The sequence below is a fragment of the Rhyacophila brunnea genome, unplaced genomic scaffold (genome assembly GCF_057557595.1).
Source record: "Rhyacophila brunnea isolate RB1 unplaced genomic scaffold, BYU_Rbru_1.0 scaffold_7, whole genome shotgun sequence".
NCBI classification, from domain to species: domain Eukaryota; kingdom Metazoa; phylum Arthropoda; class Insecta; order Trichoptera; family Rhyacophilidae; genus Rhyacophila; species Rhyacophila brunnea.
The window spans coordinates 32840272-32864108 of NW_028233339.1; the positions used below are offsets into that span (position 1 = coordinate 32840272).

Here is a 23837-nt window from a genome sequence, read left to right on the forward strand (position 1 = left end):
TTATTGTTTCGTTCAGATAAAGAAGTTTGGTTGAGAAAATGTATTTTAATTTTAAAAAAATCTCACGGTTATCGTACAGAAAACATAGTTTCCAAGTAAAATTTCAATGATTTCATTCAAATATACTAGGTATTAAAATTAATGTACCTACCTACATCAAAACTTTATTTTTAAGTTGAAAATGTTCTAATTTTAATAGGTAGATCTTTTTTCATTGAAACAAAATGTGGATAAAGTACTTGTTTTATTTAACACTTGGCTGGTATTGCATTTTGCTTCTGCTATAATCCAATTTCCTTCGAAATGTGCTTTGATCACATATTCCCCTAAACTTCAGTTGCACGGTCTTTCATCATTATTCTACTTATAGTCATGATATTACTTGCTTTGCTTTCCTTCTGTTTCAATTTGCCTACAGTAAATGTATCCCATAATATTTAATTGTATAAATTCTCTCAGCTGATCATGAATCGTTATTGGATATTGTATCTTTTTATGCATTTTAAAGTCATCAAACCATTTGCTTGTATACTTAGTGGTGGCCAGCCTGTTGATTATTGTGATTAGACTTTTTGCTTAAATTCACTGAACGAGCAAAAAATGTATTGATATGGTTTTTCTACCAGTATGTGTTATTTTGTGGCGTTTAAAATCACCAAGTGTTATTTGAGATATCCTGATAGTGTGCGTTTAAATTAGCATAGATCACATTAATATAGTTTTTTAACAGAATATATCATTAAATTTTATGTATTTTGATAAGCCTTATTTTTATACATTTATACAAAGAAAAACAATGTATTTCAAGGTTTTATCAGATTGTCATTTTATTAGTTTCTATAGGGTGTAACTGATAATTGTATAAGAGTAGGCATCGCTTTTAAAAAAATTAAGTAGGTGCCAATTCATATGTATTTAATTAAAGATAGAAAATGTATAAATAATCTTTAAAATTTGCAGTAAAAATATTTTGTGCTAAAGTTAATTTTGTCCTAAAAATTTTTGGCAAAAAATGCTATAAATTTTAATCTTGAAAGGATCCTGTGGTAGAAAATTTGGGCCGAATGATAAACTGAAATAATTTTCCAAGAATTCTTGATATCTCGAGAAATTACAAAAGCACTCTGGAATGCTCGCGAAGAAAACCTTCATGAATTTAAGCATTCTCGAATCTCGAGATAATCGAGAATTCACAAGATCGATTTCTGACTAGCTTTATGACACATATATTTCTGTAAATGTACAATAATAATAAAAAATATTTGATTTAATCATTATCATCACAGAAACATCTAAGTTAATTAGTCATTATTTTATATTATAAATAGTAAGACGTACACTTTTATAAAAAAATATTAAAATGTTATAATAATACAATTTGACCTTTGCAATTGGTTGAATGTTGATTTTATTGACTGTTTGGTCATACAGACTGTTTTACATGTACGGAGTGATTTCTAAAACATTATTTTTCGCAATTATTGGTTGTTCACTGGTCTTTTTCTTGGTCATTTAATTTGTGCAGTTTTTTGATATGTTCCTTCAGATTGGAGCTGAAGGAAAACTTTGCAGAGCACATACTACAGTGGAATGTTTTTTTCTCAACGTGGACACTCATATGGTTGTTAAGCGTGCGCAAATCAGCCAGGCGCTTTCCACACACCGCACACTCATGGGGCTTTGTACCGGCATGATGAAGAAGATGTCTGTTGAGACAATACTGTCTCGTGAATCCTCTCGAACAAACTGTGCATTCGTACGGTCGTTCTCCGGAATGGCTTAAAGTGTGACGTCTCAGGTAGACGGGGGACCGATATGTTTTCCCTTAAATAAAAGAATTAAAAATAATAACACAGTACAAACATTACAATCAATGCAGTCATAGAATATTTCAGCTGATGTGGAGATAAAGATCTACAAAGGTATTAATTTTTTTATATCATAGATGGCAGAAACTTGAATGGGTAAAAATTCTTTCTAATTGAGATATACCTATTTATTTCTTTACGAATATTTTTTCACTTTCCTTATAATGCTTAAAAGGAATATGACGTATGACTTGGTGGTATTTCAGTTATCACCGTGTGTTCCATCCTAACCTACCTTTCTCGATGATTCGGGCTAATTTCAATACAACAGGCATTTTCAAGAAATTATGATAAGATTCTCTTTAAATGGTCCTCTGTACTGGGCTCGAGAGGTGAAGAAAGGGAGGAGGATTATACACTTAATCAATATATCTCCAAAGAATACAACAAACAACAGATTACTGTGAAAGTATCAAGCAATCATAATTATATAAAAGTCAGTTCGCACATCATAATATGCCTCATGCGCGCCGAATGTCAAAATCGATGATGTGACATCATCGTTATCGTCATAACACATGCTGTCAAATGGAGCTTCGCAGATTGGTCGAATGAAACTGAATAACAAATGCGACAGGTCCACTATCGACTCTTCCAACATGTTGGATGTCCCGAGTGCCGAAAACATGCCAGACCGCACCTGCGCAAAGTGCTCGATGCAGACATTTTTAAATCTAGACGACAATGCGCGCACGCCGGTCACTGGGTGCTTGATGTGAGTGATGATAGTGACGCTAGTAGATGTGCGCGTTCGTCACGTGCAACAATCTTTAGCGCGGCTCGGAACTACGTCGCGTTGAACGAGGCGAGTTTTGATATGAGAGCCGCCTAAAGGGTATTTTCTAATATATATTTAAACTTATGTGTCCATTATTCCAATTTTAAAATTCATTATTCGGAAAATCATTTTATTCTGATTTGAAAAAAAAAAAACAAAAGAATGGTACCTATCTAATGTTATTTGATACTAATTATGTATCTTTGACAGTGCTCAGTGACAGAATGATATAATTATAAAATAAATGCATTTAGCGATATTTATAAAATGTATTTTTTCTGACAATTTATGATAACTACGACCTTTGTATTTTAGTCACCAATGATAAAAAAAAACTGTTTTTAGGGAATAAAAATAATGGAACATACTGACACCTCCTACGTATAAGGTCGGAACTGCAAAATGGTAACTTTTCAGTACAGCCATTTTAATATTGCAATTACCCCAACGTTATATTATGCTGATTGCTGATTACGACCGTTGATATCTTCTAAATAAAATTATTTTTGGTTTTATGAAAACGTGTATACATATTTTAAAATTATTTAATAAAAGCCAATTACGTCAAAATAGCCAAAAACGCGGTTCCGACCTTTTACGTTGGAGGTGTCAATACATACATTTTCTTCTGATAGTGGTTGTCAGAAAGTACGATTATCGGGTGCAGGGAAGCATTGAATAAACTCAAACACGTGTAAGAGAATATGTTGTTTTCAATATTTACATCTGTATCATAATAGGTATGTATTAAAGTTTGTCACGTAAACGCATTCAAAGCTGAGAATGAATTGCGCTTTTAACATGCTTGCGTTTGGAGAGGACAAGCTAAATAGTAGTAACATACTTACAAATCAGTTATTAATAGTGATATATAATAATAATATTACTCTTTTAAATTAAAAATTTTCATTATATTAATTATATATTAGCAAATCTTAACACCATGCCACACTTGCTCCCATGAGGTGTAGTACCAGCCAACTAGTATAAAATTATAGCGGTATTCCAAATCACAATTTTTGTAGTTGTATTATGCAAATATTTGGCAGCTTCTACTGTAGTTTTTAGATAGTGATTTTAGTTCAGTGTTTGGTTGGTACGCAAGTACTTTTGTCTGATGACAGTTGTAGGTTCCCATAGAATATAGATGGTATACTCTTTTCAGACTTATGGTCATACACTAGAGGTGAGTTAGAAATACTGTCACCAGTTTGCGTACTCAAGTCTCAGCATGTACTACCCATACTCAGTACATGTGGCCCAATAAACTTGTTCCAAGAAACTTGAAACATATTAGAAGTTCGAGTTCGAACGCATTTGATGATATTATCGCCGCGACTCGCCAGCTGGTACTATTGGTAGACTTTCAATGCTATTGACATTGAATGTGCGCGAGCGAGATAGCATAATACATGTATGTCTAGCCGTGATATATTCGTCATTGCTCTCCCTTTCTCCTCAGTTGTAAAGTTGGTATAGTGAAGGACAGAAATGGTAACATGTTCGTTTTATAGTAATACTACGGAGTTAGTTTTAGTTTCAGTTGAGTATGACAATTATATCGAGTTGACGTCAGTCGCAAGTCCCGGAATAGGTACTAGTATTCGAGTTCTGATAATGCTAACTGACTACGCGTTTATCTGGTTTCGTCGCGTCGGGTTTCTCGATTTTGTAGTGTTATAATTGGAACTTATAAACATAAACTGAATTCAAATTGTATGCGTGATTGTATAAATGGATAATAATTATATTATACTTAATAAACAATTTGTGTAAAAATGGCTACTAAAAGGTTAAGTTTCGTGTGGAATCGTTTCAAAGAAATGGATACAAATTACGCCATCTGTAATATTTGTAAAATAAAAATTTCATATAAGTCAATGTCAAATATGAAGAAACATTTACAGCGCAAGCACCCAACTATTCATATTGAATTTGCCAGGCAAAATATAATATTTTACAAATAAACGAAACCAGTGCTTTTAATGCTTCAGTATTTTCTACTGAAACAGAAGTGACTAGCGCCACAGTTCCAGCTGTACCTGTCTCGAAAATAGGACTTTTCGAAAAGCCGATGTATTCTATTAAAGCCGATATTTCAAATACTAGTAAGTATTTTGGAACAAGTTTCGATACTAAGTATTTTTTTATACTGGTAGTAAGTATACTTAGTCTTAAAAATCAACCAGTTTTCTCACCTCTTTCATACACCACTGAATCATATCAATATGTATAATGAATGCATAGTTTAAAATATAAAATAATGTGTAAGAAATATTGATTCACAAACCACATATTTTGCATTCATATTGGTTAGGTCCATCTTTCTCGTGAGTGCGTAGGTGAGCATCTTTCTCCTCCACAGTTACATGGCCCAAGCCACATATATCACATTTATGAGGCTTCTCCTCAGCATGTGTTCGCATGTGCTGTGTCAATTCCGCCAAAGAGACAGCATCAATATTGCATACCTTAAATTAATATAAATAATACGATCTTTTAACGTGAAGTGCAGTCAAGTGCTACTAAGGACATCGTGCAACAATATGAAGTGTACAATTTAATATGGTTAACTGATATGTAATTTACATTTTACAGTGTTTTAATTATTATTCAAAAACACATCTATAATTTAAAAAAAAAACTATTGTAAAATGTGTGTTGTTTGAAGGTTATCATTGTATTAATACAAATAATATTTTATGGTTGTTTACTATTGAAAAATAGTTTAATAAATCCTAACGAATGTATCAGAAATTTTAAAGTAATTATTCATGGTTTTCATGTATTTTTCTAGTTTTCTATTTACTTTTAAAAACAAAAATTTAGTTTATATTTTAATCGTATGCCTCAAAATGTGTCCACTGTAATGGAAGCGGTGACAAAAGTTATTTGAATGCTGAAGATAGCTATCTTCACTTGTCCTAAAAGCCCCTGTACACGTGCATGGATTTACTGTCAGCAAAACTGCTTATTTTAAACTATCGTGACAATAACTGTTTACATGTAAAAGTACTGACTGTCTCTCCAATCTCATTCTTCAAGAGTAAGCGATGCGCGATGTTGTCATTTTATAGCACTATTTGACAGGACGTATTGAAAATCGGTTAACCTCAAAATGAGTAGTTGGTTTTTTTACCGGCAGGTTCGCCATTATCGTTCTACTGCACAGGCACACATCTTACTTGCGCATTAAAATTCAGAAGCTTCCAAACTTGTTTGATTCATGCACGCAATCTTGCCAACTGCAGGATAATACATGTTTACCCATACATTTTCTTACTGTGAACAGTAAATCCATGCACGTGTAAACGAGGTATAAAGACATTCCAACTTAATTTTAATGGTTAGTTGTACTGTGTTACACACTTTAATAATAATCAGTTCACCTCACAAATAAAACTCTTGCTGTCAGAATGTAATTTCTTGTGCACATTGAGCGATTGGCCCGATGCAAATGTTTTACGGCATATGTCACATTCGTTTGTTTTTTTCCCATCGATGGATTGGATCACCGGTATCTTATGCCACTCTGTAAACATGATAAACAAATTTATATTTCGTAGCTGACAAATGTAGTTATATGTACATAATGCCACAAATTGCTGTCCATGTAATTAGGCATTCAAATTTGGCTGAATAGATAATTTTACTAAAAAGATTAGATCGTCATAAAAAAGTCATGTAATCTAATATGCACATTCGTAACCTGCTTTGACCAAAATTTTACTTGTACTCTTAAAGATCATAGAATGTCAACCGACCTGTGTGTTTATCAAGCTCCTCTTTGGATGAAAAAAACTTCAAGCAAAGCTGACACTTGTTTTTATAATCCTGACTTTCCTGAATCTGTTTGTGTCTGGCCATATGTATATCAAGGTTTATTCTATGACCAAAGGATTGATCACATTCAGGACATTGGTGAGGTTTTGCATTAGTGTGCGTGCGCAGATGTTGCTTAAACGCATCCTGCCGTCTAAATTTCCTCTCACAATGTTCGCACTCCAACATCCTGATAACAAAACAATTCAACAAATTCTTAATAAAATGACATTACAATGTAAAAAATAAAGTGTGTTTAATAAAGGGCCACCATGCCCCAACATTTGTTTAGCCTGCCCCAGACCGCTCAAACAAATTTCATTCTTTTCCAGCATTGTAATATAGGTCATTTTGTAAACTGTGTTAATTTGTATACATACATCATTATAGTTATATTCTGCCAACACGTCTACAGCTATAATATAGGTAGATGTTTATCGTAAAAATAGATTTGTGTTGCCTGGAGTTATAACTCACATTCAAGAATTTTTTCTTTCACATTTTTTGAAAAAAAAATGTAAAAAACCACTAGAGCACTATTTTTCGTAATAACAAAACAATTATGAATTTCTATGAATGACTGACAATGTCGATTTACAATATTTTTAAAACTCATTATGACTTCCCGAAATGCGAAATTCGCCTTGATAGTGAGAAATACGGATTCCCGATTGGTTAGTTAGCCTTGGTGCCAGAACAGAATTCACCCTATAGTGATTTTTATATTGTTTGAAGTGATTTAATTGATTCATGATTGAGGTATTATTTTTCTTTATGTTGATGCATCTAGAATCACTTGGAATCATTAACTCAATAATGATAAAACTGCAAAATGATCACAAATTTATACCAGATGTCTTCGACATAATATGAAATGGTATCATGTAGGTACCTATATTAATGACCTCCACAGAATGGATATTATGTCATTAACTGTCTTTTATACAAGGAGTGATCATTAGGCATTCTTGCAACCCATTGGGTTTTTGCTTTGGATCAAGGACACAAAATTTTTTAACAAGACGCGGGATTCAAACCTGTACCCTCACGATTTCAGAGAAAGACATTACTCTTGCCATTTTTCTTAGTTTCACTAATCCGGTATTATCTGAGACATGGCAAGGTGGAGGAAGAGAGTTTTTAAGCACGGTTTGAGTATGAGAAAAAATAATTTTGGTAAATAATAGAAAGAAAGAAAAATTCATAATATGTAAGCATAAAAGCATAAATGTACATAATATGTAGAAGTTTTCAGGTTTTTCATGTCAAATTAGTGAGATTCTACTGTACTTTGTTTTAAAATTGTCAAAACTAGATAGATGACAGTGGCAAATTAATTTGAAACCTAATAATAAATTCAATTCAAGTCAATTTTCATAAGGAAATTAGTCAATAAAATAAAAAAGAAACTTACTTGCTATCTGTATGGCGCTTTTTGTGAATGTAATATGTACTTCTGGCACTAAATGTTAATCGGCACGCCATACATTTGTATAATCCTTTCTGTTGTGACGCTTTACTAGAAGTTTTTGGATTACTCGAATGATGACTAGATAAGCTGAAATAAAATTAAATAAACGCCTAATTACAAATTTCAATTACGACATATTCTAATCTTAGGGCCAAATGCAAAAATTTCAATGTTTTAAAAATATTTTGATATACACATACATACAATAGTAAGTAGTATGTATATAGTATAAAATTTTTACAAAATAAATTGAATAAAATTTAAATAATTCAATGGTTGCTTTATCAGTGGTTTATTTGTATAAATGCACACTGCAGATAGTGTGTACATATCATTATTTTTATTCATTATTGAAATGACAACATGCTTTTTGTGTTCTTAATTCATATATTATACATACGGACTAAATGCATTCAAATTATTCATTCCAATGGTCGTTTTTGATTATTTATGTAGATAATTGACACTCAAAATACAATTGAAATGTGTCTGAAATTATTAAATGACATGCAATAATATATTTACATGATTTCATTTTACTAAAGTGTATTTATTTGATAGCTATCAATTCTATTTCAATTTTGCCACTAGGGTAGCCGCTCGTTTGATTCGTTATGCACGCAAAAATTGTCTACATAATTTATAAGCATATTTCCATTAATATAACTATGCATAGGGCCTTCAAATGGTTGTATACACACCTTATTATTTGATAATCCCGTTGAATTGCATCGTTATTAGAATTATCCGTCATATTACTTTGATTTCCGTTCTGTTGGTGGTCAATATCTTCTGCATCGTGAAGACTTCCATAATGGTTTTCTAAATGAATAACATTACACTGTGCGTCGTTGCAAATACTATTTAACGCCATACTAGTGTTGTTTAAAATACCATTTCCATTTAAATGACCATGGACACTGTTGCCGCCATTTGAAATATGCAGGGAATTGCCGTCAGTGTTTAGAATACTAGCATAAGAATTGAGACCATTGCTTTCATTTATATTACCATTTTGATTTAGCTGAATGTGTTGTTGGGAATGTATGATATAGTTGTTAGTCGAGTGCATGTTCATATTCTGGTTTGGATTCAGTAGATTCATATGTTGGCTGTGTTGAGTGGACGGTACTTGAACGTGTGAGTTATTCAGAGAGAGAAGATGGTGCAAATGGGGGTGCTGCGACTGCATCGATTGATATTCTGCGCCTTGTAATATATTTGACGATTCCGTAGTTTGCAATTCTGGATGCTGTAACTCCTAAAAAATAATATATAGGTCAGCGGAAAGAATTAATTAAACCTTTGCTGTAGATACTAAACACAAAAACGTTTCTTCATCTTCTTCGGCCATATCCGTCCCTTAGTTGGAGCATATGGACACCATGTGGCGCCACCATGAATCCCTGTCGCTAGCCAGTCTTCTTACATCGTTCCAGATCATACCAGCATCCTGTAGCTCCGCCGTATACACTTGATATAGATAGTATTTAGCGGCCTTCCAGGACGCCGGAATCCGGTTGGCTTGAAGAACAGGCAAGTCAAGTTGAGGTTCTCCTCTGGCATCCGCAGCGCGTGGCCGAGCCAGATCCAACGTCGCCTCTTCACTCTCAGCATGATGAGAGGCTGCTTGGTGCATTCACTTTTCTCCTCGTTACTTCTAAAATCATTCCATCGCACACCCAGTATCCGTTGCAAATATCTGTTCTCGAAGCTCAGTATACAGTTGCTCTCAGCCTTCGTAAGATGCCATGATTCGCTACCATAAAGCTGCACCATCAGAATGCAAGTATCGAATAGGCGGCATTTGGTTTTGACAGAGTACAATCCCAGATACTCCGCATCGAGTTGCATGTTGCTCCAGCCATTCCCATTCGGATAGCGAGCGCTCTCTGCAAAATGGTATATCCTGTGATGGGGTTGAAGCTGTCGTTGCTCTCAATGTTTTTTCCGTCGCTAATCAGAGGGAAATCTGGATCAGGACAGGTGCTATTGCACAAAATGTTGGTTTTCTTCCTGTTGATTTTCAAACCAATGTGAGTCGAGTTATCATGCAACCTGTTGATTTTCTCTTGAATGCCCTCGATTGAGTTCTCGAATAGGACAGCGTCATCGGTGTATTCCAGGTCACATAGCTTCACCGTTCAGATATGCCTCAGTCAGGTGGTATTGACTTCCTTAGTCGAAGTCGAAGAGGATGATGAAGAGAAACTAAGCAAGGCTGCAACCCTGTCTGACTCCGGTCGTGACCCAAACCATTCCGTAAATGTTTAACGTTTTAAAACTTTTGCAAAAACTGTTAAATTATAAGATATCAGAAATACTTCATATATATTGGTTATCAAATGGTCTAAAATCTATCTCAATTAATATACGTACAATAAATAGCCAAGAACAATAAATTAAATAAACAATTTTTTCCCATCATTGATGTCATAGCCGAATGGTGAATGTTTAAATTGAATTACCTCGTACACATTCTCTCTCTGTTGGTGTTGATTATTACTAATCGAAGTAGGTTTATCATCTTGGTGTTTTTTGGAGTGATTAGAATTATTTTCAAATTGCACATCGTCATTGCTTATGTATTCGAGATCATCACCAGACTGCCATTCTTTCTGAACTCCGATTGGTTCTCTCCACGAGGGGATCGGTGCAAACAGAAAATGCTCTCCGGGAGGATATGACATTTCCAATATCTACAAACAATATCAATAAATTTCTTATCAAAAAATACACAATTATAGATCTTTTATTTCTTATATTTGTAATATATTTACCTTCAAATCCAGATCATCACTATTACTATTTTCTGTCTCTCGTTTTATTGAAAGAGTCGATGATTTCTTTGGGTTGGCACACCTGAAAAAGAAGACACTTTATTACATAAAAATATATAAAAGTTTAAAAAAATCAATTCAACAGTTGCCAATTCCTGGCGGAAAGGCATTTTTGATTAGAGAATTTTCTTAGAAGTCTTAATTAGTTTATGTCTTCAATAAATAATTATTGTCATTAAATTTTTAGTATAAACAGATGGAAATAATATTTTTCGTGTCAGTTGAAAATGTATTACTTATATATAAATATATTCCGTGTTTATTTACCTGTAACAATGATCTTTCTCACTGTCTTTTTCTTTTGGCATTACGAATGAAATGTTAAACCTTCTGGTGAACACGTTTCGAAAGTATGACTCCACAACCCTAAAAGTTATTACTAATTATAAAAAAAATACATATAAACTTTTGACACCCTATGATTAGACATACCTATAAATAATAAGACCTAGAGGCCGCTGGATCGATGAAATGATAAAGTTCTGTGGAAGTACATGGCAACGCAACGCACAGGACCGAGAGAAGTGGAAGCAGCTTGAAGAGGCCTTCATCCAGCAGTGGATAGATTCAGGCTGATAATGATGATGATGATGTAAATAAGTGGATTTATACTTGCCATGCATCTGTCAAAAAGGCGGATGACACGAGAGTTTTTGTTAACCCTGTGGATGCAAATATACTTCACAGAAAAAAAAAATCACGCAGGCACGCATACAAGGCACACAAGGGAGGGAGTTTTCGGGTCCAGACCACACCAGAAATGAAAAAAATACAAATTATTTAAGTAGTTAAATAGATTATAGCTTTATCGTTTTCTTCGTCAGGACCTCATGACTGAGGATCATAACCCGGATGATTTGCTTTAATATTCCATAGCGGCATGTCTAAAAGACAAGACAGGGTGAACGACACAAGCTGACACTAACAATTCAAGTGATATTGTCCAAATGCTAAAGATACTGTATCCGCAATGTGTGTATTTGTTCAAATAAACAAATGATAAAGCAATCGTAGAATATTTAAATTTGATGTTACTAATAATTTGTAATTATTAAATTTACATAATATATTGTGTAATTTCAAACATTTTATTTGATGGGTATGAACCAATTTCAGGAAATTAGAATTAATAAAATAGCAGATCTTTCAATTATCAAAAGCCATGTACCATGAACATAATTCGTGGGTCGGGATGTGGAGTCAGATAAGTCACAAATTGTCATTTTGAGATATAGCAAAAACAAAGTTCAAAAAATTCCCCACATTCCCCTAATTATAGTTATGTTTTTTTATGAGTAACAAATCAAAGTACATGTAATTGGCCTTCAATTATATGTCCTAGAAGTATTCTAACTATTTTGTTTCATTAAAATTTAATTGGTTTAGAAAAAAGGGAATTCACTTATCTGGATTTGCACAAAAAATGATTGACTTACCTTACTACGCACAAAGTATTATTATTATTTTTTCATGTAAATCCGACTAATATTAGCAATAAAACACATTTTATACATAAATCTTATTCGTTTATTGAACAAAATATTATATAAATTTAAAATTAGAATTTTTATAACTTATTTTTACTTTAATGTTATTTAAGTAGTGAAAAGGCACACAAACCTGAATATTATAAAGGTTCATCGTTATCATTAAACTTCAGTACGGATTTCTTCAATTGTATCAGGTTAAATATCCCTGACTGTCTCAGATGTCTCAAGTGACTCATAAAATTCTCTATAATAAGGTGAAATGTATGGAAGTAAGTCTATCAAATCTTTCGTCTTGTCTCGTCTTATATATGAAATTTGTTAAAATGCAGTCGTCTCGTCGAGAGTTCTTTTAAATTTCACTATTCCCGGTTCGTGTTTGTTGAATTAAAGCCACTTAACATCTCTCCAAACAAACTTATTCCCATATGTGTCTATACGATACGAGTAGTTAAAACAATCTGCACGAGTTATTTCAGTGACTTGAAAAGGATTTTTCTTTGCAGTCTCGCATATTGATTTGGCCCAATCATGAGGATGTTCGATCGGTCCACCAAATGTCTTTTTTTTTCTTCTCAATTATGCGATGGTCACTATCGCACTCCATATGTGTGTAGCCAGGGACTAAAATTTTTTAATCAATTTTGTTTCAAGTCTCAGAATGTTTCACTGCTATCATGCACATTACAGCTACGTGGCTATTTTTCTTTTGACCTGCACATCTATCAGAATACATGATCACATGCTTAATATTATCATGTATCCCCTTGGTTAAGTATTTGAACAGACATGCAGCGATATCGTTAGCTTCTCTATTAGCAAGAGCCTCATGGCATACAAAGCAATATCACTGGTTATTATCACAATCATGCACTGTCAAAATGTCGTTTGTGAAAAGCCAGGGAACTTTCAACAACTGGTGTGGGCATACATTGCTGCATGTCAAATGTTACAATTTGGCAAGAGGAATCTTGCAAGTACTCTTTATTACAACTCTTAGCTGAATATGCAAAGTCAGCTTCGTCATGATATGATGATCTTTCAATTCCTCACGATTTTTATTTCTTTCTTCATCATCCGGGGAATTCTTAATTTGTATATATGTATATAAGTTTATCGCATTTTTGGCAAGTATCCTCATTTGGCCGTTTGAATGTTAAGTTCATGCCATGGAATATTTCTGCGTATAAACGAATATTGATGGGATTACAGCTAATACTCTTCAAATATTGAGAATACATCACAGTTATTGTCAAATGTGGCAGTAAGTATTTTCTGACAGTCACATATGTGTCTTTGCTATTTGCCTATCTTGTTCGCTATCTTTGTTTTTAGGGATATTTTTCCTCTTGCATCTTCTTGAATGAGTATACCAGAAGCAGTTGCACTTTTTTTTTCAAAACATGTTCAAAAAAATTGTGACTTTCACTTAATGTTTTTAATGTACAACCTTTACAGATTGGTTTCCGTAACAGTACAACAGTCAAGTAATATTGAACTGTTACTTGGCGAAAATGTTGTTTTCCTGGTTCGCTTTGTCTGATACGACTTTTTTCCATATTCATAACTTTCATTATAGGTACATTGTAACTTTCACCAGTAATTCGTGCAACTTCTTTATCATTTCTGGAGGCTTTTGTATCATCCTTTAAGTTACGTTTTTGGTGATTATTTCTTCTGAATCGAGAACGAGGGTCATAGCTTAAAACAACGTTGTGATGTGTAATCGTGGAAGCATTATTTAAGCATGAAGGGTGTGGTTCTTCAATGTCGGTAAATTAGACTAATAATTCTTGAATATTAAAATCAGGATCTTTTATGCTACTATATGAATCGTCAACATACAAGTTATTGGAGTATGTGGTTGAACATAGAAGCAAGATTATTTATTTGGATATTTTTTACGTGTTTTTAGATTTAAATAAATCAAATTCGATAAATTTGGTATATTTTTTATAATTTACTAATAATACACATACTTATTTATATAAGTCATAATTTATTAAAATATGACTATTTTACTAACGTTCTGTTGTTATTTTTTTTTCAAAATATCTTAAAAAATTCGTTAGATTCACCAAGATCAACATTGAGTAGGTATGACGTTTGAAGATAAGCCAACCATGAGTAGTAAGGTAAGTCACACAAAACGTTGACTTATCTGACTACTCATGTGACTTAACTGTGTACACACACCGTAAAATAAAAAATATGTTTAGACTGAAAATGCATCTCGATAATGGTGAGACGTACGACTTATCTGACTACACAGAACGAAAGATTATTTTTTTTTAGTATAGTGGCATTCATATCTCATTTTTGCTGTTTTGTGACTTACCTGACTACACATCCCGACCCACGAATTTATTGTTTGATTTAATAAAACGCAATTTTTTTTTTATAGTAAGTACTCATTCCAATTTAATAAATAAATTTGACTGGTTTCGTCTAAAAGACATAATTTATTGTTTTGATAAACTGTCGACTATGCATATTATATCGTCTCTGTTCTGGCAGAACACACTAACTGGAGAATACTAGTTTTGAGTAATTTGACTTTGAAGTTGTTAAAATGTTTGAAATAATGGTCTATCATGTGAGTTTATTAAGTAATCGGAAAAGGGATGACTTTAAAATGAAGACTGCTTATTTCAGATTGCAGATGCTTATTCCAGACGGTAAAGTTTGAAATAAGGAACATTTTGGTACTAACTCAATACGTCATTTTTCGAATTAGTGTTTTCTGCCAGAACAGTGACGATATGAGGCGTCTGATTCCAAAAAGCGATAGGTCCACAAATCAATATTTGCGGGAAACGATGTTTTTACGTTACAAACTTCAATAATTATTGGTTTTAACATGAGATTCTTTTTTCCGTCGTATTCTATGTTCAAATTGGAACCAAACGATAATTAATATAAGGCATAAGCCGATAAACTCTTAAATATAATAAAAATAAGCAAAATAAAAATGAATATATCGCTACTCTTTACCAAAATTTTTTCATATAAGGTACATATTTCCATGGCTTGCGTCATGCGTTTACGGGACACTAAAGCATGGCTAGGAAACAATCTGTACAACTTTAATAATATTATTTTGTCTTTTTATGTAATAGTAATGTCTTTATTGTGAAAAGGATTGTATTTAATAATATATATTATGTATATTATATGATTAGTAGAATCAATTAAGAGCATATTTCAGTGAAACAGCAAATAATTTTCAGCAATAGGTGGGACATAATTTGGCATACGTTACCAGTCGGAGAGCGATAGTCAACCTGTTCGCACGTCAATTTGTTTTGTGATGGCGTCGGATGAATTAATTCTTAAATCGTGTAAAGATGACTAAAAAATGTTACGTATTTACTCGAAAAACAAAACATGTCAATGAATATACAGTATAACCTCGTTTTTACGTGCCTGGAATTCACGTTTTCCCGGCAATTGCGTGTAATTTTTTCAGTCCCGATGTATTTCAGTACATTTAATACCCGCATTTACTTTTTTCTTTCCCGCGATTTACGTCGGAAATATTCAAAATATGCGAGTTACGCGCTTGACAATGATTGGGTCGTGACATTCGAACGGCGCATGGTGATTGGTCGGCGAGCGACGCTGTGATTGGCCCGAGTTCGGCGCATAACAAGGTGATTGGTCTATTGGTCGCCATCTTTTCTTTTGGCATCGTGTTTGTGTTTTGTATACACTCCGTCTGTCATTATTCTGTCATCAGTCTTACAAGTTACAAGTTCGCGGTTTATTTATTTCATATTGCTTTCGGTTCTGATTTTCAAGATGACACTTTTAAATGTTTATATTAGTATTGAAAGCGAATTACATAACAAAAAAACAAAAATGCAACAAACATGATTTTTTTAATAAAAAAAAAAAATATTTCAATATAAATTTAAATTGAATGTTGTTTTTTAATAAAACGTATTTTTTTTAGAAACATAAAATTTAAATTTTCTTTTTTTCAATACCCCCCTTTTACATTTTCCCTTCAATTAGGTTTTTTTTTTCAGTCCCTTAAAAAACGTAAAATAGGGGTTATACTGTATTATTATTATAACTTAAATAACAATAAACATAAAGGCTTGGATTCACTAGGGAACAAAATGTATCGCAACATGACGCCCAACATTGAGTCTACGTGCCGGCGCAACGTTGCGCTCTGTGAATTTGTATGAATTTTCACACAAGTGAAATAATAAAATTAATAATAATAATTAACAATATTAAAATATATCGAAACTCTGATGATGAAAAATAATTATGTTAATTATATTATTTTTGTTGCCGTGAAAAAAAATCAATGCAAAAAACGTTTATTTTTATTTGGATTTTTTATGAATTATTTTGATTCATATTTGTTAATAAAGAAAATATTATCGACCACTGTGTATTCGAAAATTAATATATCCATTATTTAATTTGATATTTTTTGTTCTATCCATTACAGAAAAATAAATAAAATTTACCATTTTTAATTTTAGAACATAAAAATATTTACTTGATAGATAATATTATTCAAAAAAAATATAGTGATCAACATAACTCCGTGATACTCTAGTGCAAGTCTAACTTCTTTATTCATTTTAGAGTGATAACACCATCTTTAGGTAGGTACCTATAATTAGTCCATTCGTATATAGATACCTGCCCATATATTTATATATGGCACCTACCATGGCCTAGTTAGTACAGCACCTGTCTCTGGTAAGACACGGGTTCGATCCCGCGGCTGGCATAGCATTGTGTTTTTTCAATGTTTGATCTAGTGCAAGGATCTAATGGATTAGGCGAATGGCTCAAAACCATTTCTCGTAATATTAACTTCAATATTTTGTAGTGTCTGTTAAATACTACCTCACTTTTTTAAATAAGTACATACATACATACATACATAATAGGGACGTCATCTAACATAAGAAAGAAAACATATCATCAGGTATAGAATATAGATGCTTATTGCTTGGTATCTATATCGATACTTGCAATAGTCTTTAATATTTTTTTAATATTTTCTTGAAAAACAACAAAAGAAAATGTTATTTTGAGACCCGTTTTCAAATATCAGGTGAAATTGGTGGTAAATTTAAAATAGATGTCGTTCGTTCACATCTCCGAAAACATTACTTATTCCGAGATAAATAGATCGAAAAATAATTGACTGCTAATAACTTAAATATTTATGAACAAGGTAAAACATGTAACACAGTAAGGTTTCAATGAATTCGGCGAATGGCTGATAACCATTCCTCGTAGATAACCGAGTTTCTTAATATAATCTATATAATATGTGGCAATATGTGGTCCGCGTACTATGTACGATATAAAAAATGTATATTGGTAACATAGCACATCCAAAATACTAAAATTTGAATATCGTAATTAAATATTATTATATTTTTGACAAAATTATTTTGTCGCCAATAAATAATAATTTGAACTTAGCGGCTCGGCAAGACAATAGCTTACGTCATATATGTTATTATGGCGCCTACCTAAAATGACATACGCGATCAGTGCTTTGAAACCTTTTAATATTTTTAATATCATAAAAATTCTGAAAAAAATTATATATAATAAACTTTTATCATAATTTTTAATACGTGGATCTATATAATATTATAATAAACATTTCAAAAAAAATGCGGTTGTGCGTTACTAAACATTTAAAAGTTTTCGATTATTGTTTTTTTAGTAGTTCAGCATTTTTTAAAGGTTAATTTTTTATGTTGAAAATTCACTGTTTTTGTGAAATATGGGATTTTTACATATTGTAAAATGAAAAAAAAAATCCGGCGTCTGGGTAGGAAATTATATAGATCTTATTTGTCGAGCTATGTCTTATTTATATTCAATTGCATAATATTTTTGATATTTAACTTCGCCTGTACCTATAATAAAATGAAGTTTATAAATTCACACTCGTTTATGTAGGCGTGTATAGTCAAGATCTTTCAACATGCATACATCATGTCAATTCATTTTCACTAAAAAGGTTGTGGAATCGCCATCAAGTGTTATTCCAAGTCCCAAATCAAGATAAGTCTCCTCGTAAATAAATAAACATTTTAAACACCGTTTTAAAGTTGCATATCAATTGTTTGCAAATATTTGTATAAAAAAAATCATACTAAGTATTTTAAACAAATGTGCACGGTTTTTGTATTTATGACGGATGGAAAACGTATGAAAACGCACGTGTGGACGTGTTTACAAATATTTTGTTTCACTAAAAGTAACGCCGTGTGGTCTCGGCGAATGTTGTATTGATTAAATCTTGCAAATTTGTATGATATGGACTGCCCAGACTACATTTAAATTGATGTCACTGTTTGCAGTTCAGGACGTGTGTAGATTTTCAAATGTTTGTAACGTGCATTTGTTAAGTGATATAAGTTAACAAACAATTATATAACTTATTTGCGAGCAGATTATCTTATTATGGAATTGGTGATCAAATGACAGGTCAATCAAGATCAAGATCATCAAGAGGTCATCGTCGCTTTCTTTCAGCATATTATAAAATGTCTTAGATTTTAATGTATGAGTACGATGCTCGGCCATCAAATTATTCTGACATTCTGAATTAGTGGCAGTTATTATTTTTTCCGTTAATTCAGTACACCGAGAGCATATATCCATCCTTGGGCTGCCATATCCAATATTATGAAGTGAGTTAATCTCACCGTGGAAAAAATATTCCTTCATTTTGCTATTAGCCTCCAGCCGAATGATATAGATGACTTAAAAAGACCCTTTGACTACTTTTTGAGCAGCAATAATGTGGCTTGGAAGCTTTAACTTTAAATGATACTGGCTCATTTTCAGTCTAAATAAAATGAGCGATGGTCTCCTCCACGTCTTTCAGTCACCAAAGATCCAGGTGTCGACTTCTTTATCACCCTTGAAATTCGGTCTTTTTTAATCCCAAATATATACATGAAAGTCGCTTCTCAAACCTTCACTTCAAAATGTGAATGAATCTTGGGTATAAAATAATTACATGATAATTATGTTTCTTGTGACATTACTATCAGAATTTCTAGGGCGACGTCTTCTGCATACATTTACTCATGAATAAGCTGTAGATTGAAATGCCAACAAGTGGTCCATGGTTAAGGTGCCATATTTAAGGGCCCTGGTATTGTGGTGGCACGGTGGGAGACCGGAAAAAATGGTGGGGTGTACCCCTTAACCTGTACCCCCCTAAATTAGAAAATAATGTATTTTAAAATGAATATATTTCAGGTTATGGTTTTACTATTTTCTGACTTATAAAACAAATCTTAAACCACTGCCTCGTGAGAAGAACGAGGCAAAGAGAGATTCTCAACTCCTAAGCGATTGATTGAAGCGGACGAAACCGGTCCTTATAATTATTAATTGTATGGAATAAGTACTAAACATTGTTTTATTGAGTTAATACAATGTGTTTCTACCAAGAATTGACAGTTAAATCCATTTGATAAAATATGACAATATTGATTATTTTTTAATTAATCAAATTTAATTAAAATTTTAAAAAAATCCATAGGCGCAAACATTTACCGTCATAACATTGTCTAGTCAATATTGGACAAAAAGATAATTCTGGCATATGTATATGGCATGCAGTACAAAATGTAATTATCTCATATGCCGCTCCTGTTCTATTTTCCACATATTTTTGTTTTGTTTTCGCTTTCTGGACACTCCATTGATAGATGCTGTTATATTTTGGACTAAACCACTCATTATGAATAAAAATATAGCACAGTGAATAAGATGATTAATTGTCACTTTGAGGGCAATGTTATCAATTGACAGGAGACGCCATTTGTAATATTTAGTGCTCCCTTATTGGTTGACTCAAATATGCGCGAAATCAATCAAGCTTTATGATGTATGGATGTGTCGCCTTTTGTACTAAATCAAGATTTTAAATATTTTTTTTCGTAGGCTTTTGACGGGTTTTTAAATTTATAGATCATCACATATTGTGTAAAATTACACGTACGTATTTTTTTCTCGATTTTAACCATATGTGGACTTATCGGTTTTTGGAATTAGACGCCTCAACGCCTTAACATAATGACAACCTCTTTTCATTTCGACCATTAGACATTATTGTATACGGATACCTTAAATCGTGTGGAGCATTAACATTGTAGTAATGCCACAGCTTCCGCATGTCGTATTCAGGTGAAAGGATCAATCGTTTGGCTTCACATCTGGCGCAATTAGATGCCGTTCCTTGCAGACTCTCTAAGAACTCGCAAATGGATTGCAACTTGCGCTGGAATTTTTTGGAATTTCTGTCCCCACCTCTATTCTCAGTTGGCACTTGTTTTGACTGTATATATCTGGAAGCATACATGAAATATATAACCACAGAAATCAAAAAATGTTTTGAGTTACGATGTTTCTTACGATATTCGTGAATCTTAACAAAATTCATTGTCTTCAAAATTCAATACTACTTAAAACAAAATAAAGAAACTTCGTTGTTGATTCCGCAGAACAAATACAGTATTTTATCTCACCGCATTAAATGTGTTATTCTATTTAATAAAATTTACTATAGATGGACTACATACTTGGCTACCATTATGTACCTAAGTACATATATATTTTTTATTATCTAAGTGTCGAATGCTGGTTATAAACAAAGTCTCTTAAGAGACCTTTATAATATTATGATAAGGTTTACAAAATCCTCTATTTATGGTACCTACATGTAATAAAAAAAAAAAGCCAACGTCAAGTGATAAATATTTATTAAATATCTAGAAGTCTTACTTACCTATTTAATACTCCTTGTACTCTGCCATATTTAATACCAAGAAGTCGAGTAAATGTTTTTCGACAAACTGGCACTAATGACTTATCAACAGTTGTGGCATTGTAATGGACGACCATAGACTTTCTTTGTATTCCATTTTTAGCTCTACATCTAAGGACATAATTTAATAAGATTATGAAAAAACGAAATTGTTCTGTGGAAGATTATGTTCAATATATCTAAAACATACAAATTAAGTTTTTAAGTGTATTATATTTCTGTGAAATATATAGATAGCTGCTTAATAGAAATATGATTCAAATATAATTTTATAACTGATAATAGGATCATAACTTTTATTGAATAACAATTACACTGCTTGCAATAACAGCATGTCCAAAAAACTTCAGAATGCGTCTCAAACATATTGTCGAAGGCGTTCCTTTATATGTAGTCTCTGGATGATTGACTGGTTCATCCTGTGCACTGTCCAAGAAATACAAAGCATTCGGCGCCAACACGACATTTCAAAGTATTAATTGCCTTCCGCTCCCTTACCCTCAGGTTTCATGACTCGACACTGTACAAAAATATGAAGAACATAATTATATACAATGTGAATAAGTGATTTATTTTATTAATTTGGATTGCGTACCTCTTAGGTGCTGATACAGCACAATGTCTAAGAATAAAAATGTCCTGTTTGACTTTGTTGGCATTTTTGTAAAATCCACCCTGAAAATGACTGACATCTTCATGTGTAAGTCTGCTGCAATACATACTCTTTTCGCAGTGTCCACAATCTGGTAATGACGGAAGCTCTTTGGCTGAATGACTGAAAAAATAGTAACTTTTAAGCCTGGTATCAACCAACTTATACCGTAGTAGTGGTAGGTTGTGGTGTGGTTCCAGTCAATTGAAAAGATTCAAGAAAATTGAGAAATAAAAAAGGTGATTGCTTTGGGTGCTGAAACTGATTATTTGTTAGAACAATTTTCCAAAACATCAGTGTTCATTCCTCATTCACAAAAACTTTCCACCAGTTCACTTTCGTGATTCCTCTTCCCGCATAATTGTACGTAGCCAGAAGGTTGTTTGTTAGTACCGAATAGGAAAACAACCACTTTGGATAAGAATAGGTGGAAAGAGTTGTTAGAGGAACACAACACCCAGGTTGTCAAGTCCCGATGATGATGATCACTATAGATTATTTTGGCTCAGTTTATTACCTCGCTAACAAAGAATTGCAATTCAACATGGAAAAACTATATTTTGAGTTGGCATTTTTGAACGGATGATTTTCGTTAAATATAATATTATTTTATTATGAACAAACCAGCCACCAACCAAAAAATAAAATACTACTGCAAGTGAAATTCTTTCATTTATCCTAATAATATTTTCATATCAGTGATGGTATATCACCACGGATTAGGATAATGTATGGGAAATACTAATGGCAACATTCCTGATTTAAGGTGATGTCGACATGGAGGTGATTTCACTATAAAAATATCATCAGTCTTCAGCTCCTTTGTTGTATTGTATAAATTTAATGTTGTGGATGGATTTTTAAATTGAACTAAACCTACCGTTCCATTTTTAATCGTTGTTTTTTCCACATCTCTGGTTTTCGTAATTTAGTTTTTTTAGTGCTTTGATTAGAATTCAGCTTTGAAGCGTTTTCATGCTTGGGATTGATAGCATTATTCATTGTTGACATATTTTACAAGACGAACTTCGCATATCAAAGCACTTATGAACGTAACTATATTTCACATTTTAATCGAAAACATCTAATGTACTAAAGAATGCGAATATCCATTTATCTCAAATAGTATGAAAGATTAAAGATTTTTATTTATTAAAATATTGAAATTACATGCATACAGCGATCGAACTGTCATTTGAAAAATTACAAATATGTTGCCATACATGATAAAAAATATAGTCTTTTAGCCACAACTCGCAAAACTGAGTGACATACCGTTTTCAAACAAATCTAAAAAAATATCTCAACATGTATGATTTCATATGTTTTCAACTCGTATTATGTTGTGTTTCATTTTGTTTGGTAGTCACGGAAGACATAAATAATAATATTATTATACGGCCAGGCTGGCAACACCTAACGGCACAATTTATTTTGACTTTAGTTGACAGGTGTCAAAATGTAACTAGGGTCAACGTCAACATTAACAATTTTCTATAATGTAACCGAAAATTAACACCGAATCTCATTATGATTTAACTTATTGTGCTACGATTAATACATTCCAATGTAAAATTTTATTTTGTGTTAAGGTTTAATACTTCTAGAGAGCTACAATACCTTCAAGAATGTAAAATGGTGCTAAAGATATATGCTCTAGTACTCTCAGTGTTTTGTGGGTGCTGCCTCAACGTTCTCATTTTGGAAGAGTTACTTGTAACCGTTCCAGGAGTCGCGAATCTCGCAACGTTTTTACAGTTTCTTCTGATCGCTATCGAGGGATTTATTTTCACAAGCAAATTCGGTACAAAGAACCCGATCATTCCCGTCCGCGACTGTGCCTATCTGGTTGGTTTATTTTTCATAACGAGTGTCTGTAACAACTATGCATACAACTTTAACATTCCTACGCCTTTACACATTATCATCAAATCTGGATCTCTGGGTGCCAATATGATATTGGGCATATTAATTCGCCGAAGGAATTACACGCCCAAAAAATTTATTTCTGTAGGTTTAATTACTTTAGGAATAATTATTTGCACATTATATTCTGCTAATACTGTTACAAAATCAATCG

The 23837-nt window shown here is 32.6% G+C and overlaps 1 protein-coding gene across 3 annotated transcripts; it reads right to left on the reverse strand.

The window, feature by feature from the left end:
* Nucleotides 1-804: 804 nt before the first annotated feature.
* LOC147064732 (uncharacterized) lies at nucleotides 805-22970 on the reverse strand. Of its 3 annotated transcripts, XM_085958017.1 has the most exons (14): nucleotides 22638-22962; nucleotides 21701-21880; nucleotides 21420-21625; nucleotides 21067-21216; nucleotides 20405-20626; nucleotides 11047-11145; nucleotides 10720-10801; nucleotides 10408-10638; nucleotides 8641-9200; nucleotides 7883-8026; nucleotides 6411-6658; nucleotides 6036-6178; nucleotides 4937-5117; nucleotides 805-1824 (listed from the first exon to the last, which is right to left on the reverse strand). In XM_085958017.1, exons 3-14 carry the CDS (start codon nucleotides 21437-21439, stop codon nucleotides 1490-1492), a joined length of 2415 nt encoding a protein of 804 aa, XP_085814143.1. In that variant the 5' UTR covers nucleotides 21440-21625; nucleotides 21701-21880; nucleotides 22638-22962; the 3' UTR covers nucleotides 805-1489. The 3 variants fall into 3 exon arrangements, 2 of the variants coding, with proteins under 2 accessions (XP_085814143.1, XP_085814142.1); XM_085958016.1 differs by lacking the exon at nucleotides 21420-21625 and having other exon boundaries at nucleotides 22638-22970; XR_015071921.1 differs by lacking the exon at nucleotides 21420-21625 and having other exon boundaries at nucleotides 1382-1824; nucleotides 6041-6178; nucleotides 22638-22970.
* Nucleotides 22971-23837: the final 867 nt, after the last annotated feature.

Excerpts from the sequence above, each read along its gene's own strand:
- LOC147064732 (XM_085958016.1), bottom strand. The coding sequence starts at position 22,768 with ATGTCAACAATGAATAATGCTATCAATCCCAAGCATGAAAACGCTTCA. Across the intron at positions 9,201-10,407 it reads AGAGAGAGAATGTGTACGAG|GAGTTACAGCATCCAGAATT; the intron begins GTAATTCAATTT and ends ATTATTTTTTAG. Across the intron at positions 8,027-8,640 it reads CGGGATTATCAAATAATAAG|CTTATCTAGTCATCATTCGA; the intron begins GTGTGTATACAA and ends ATTTTATTTCAG.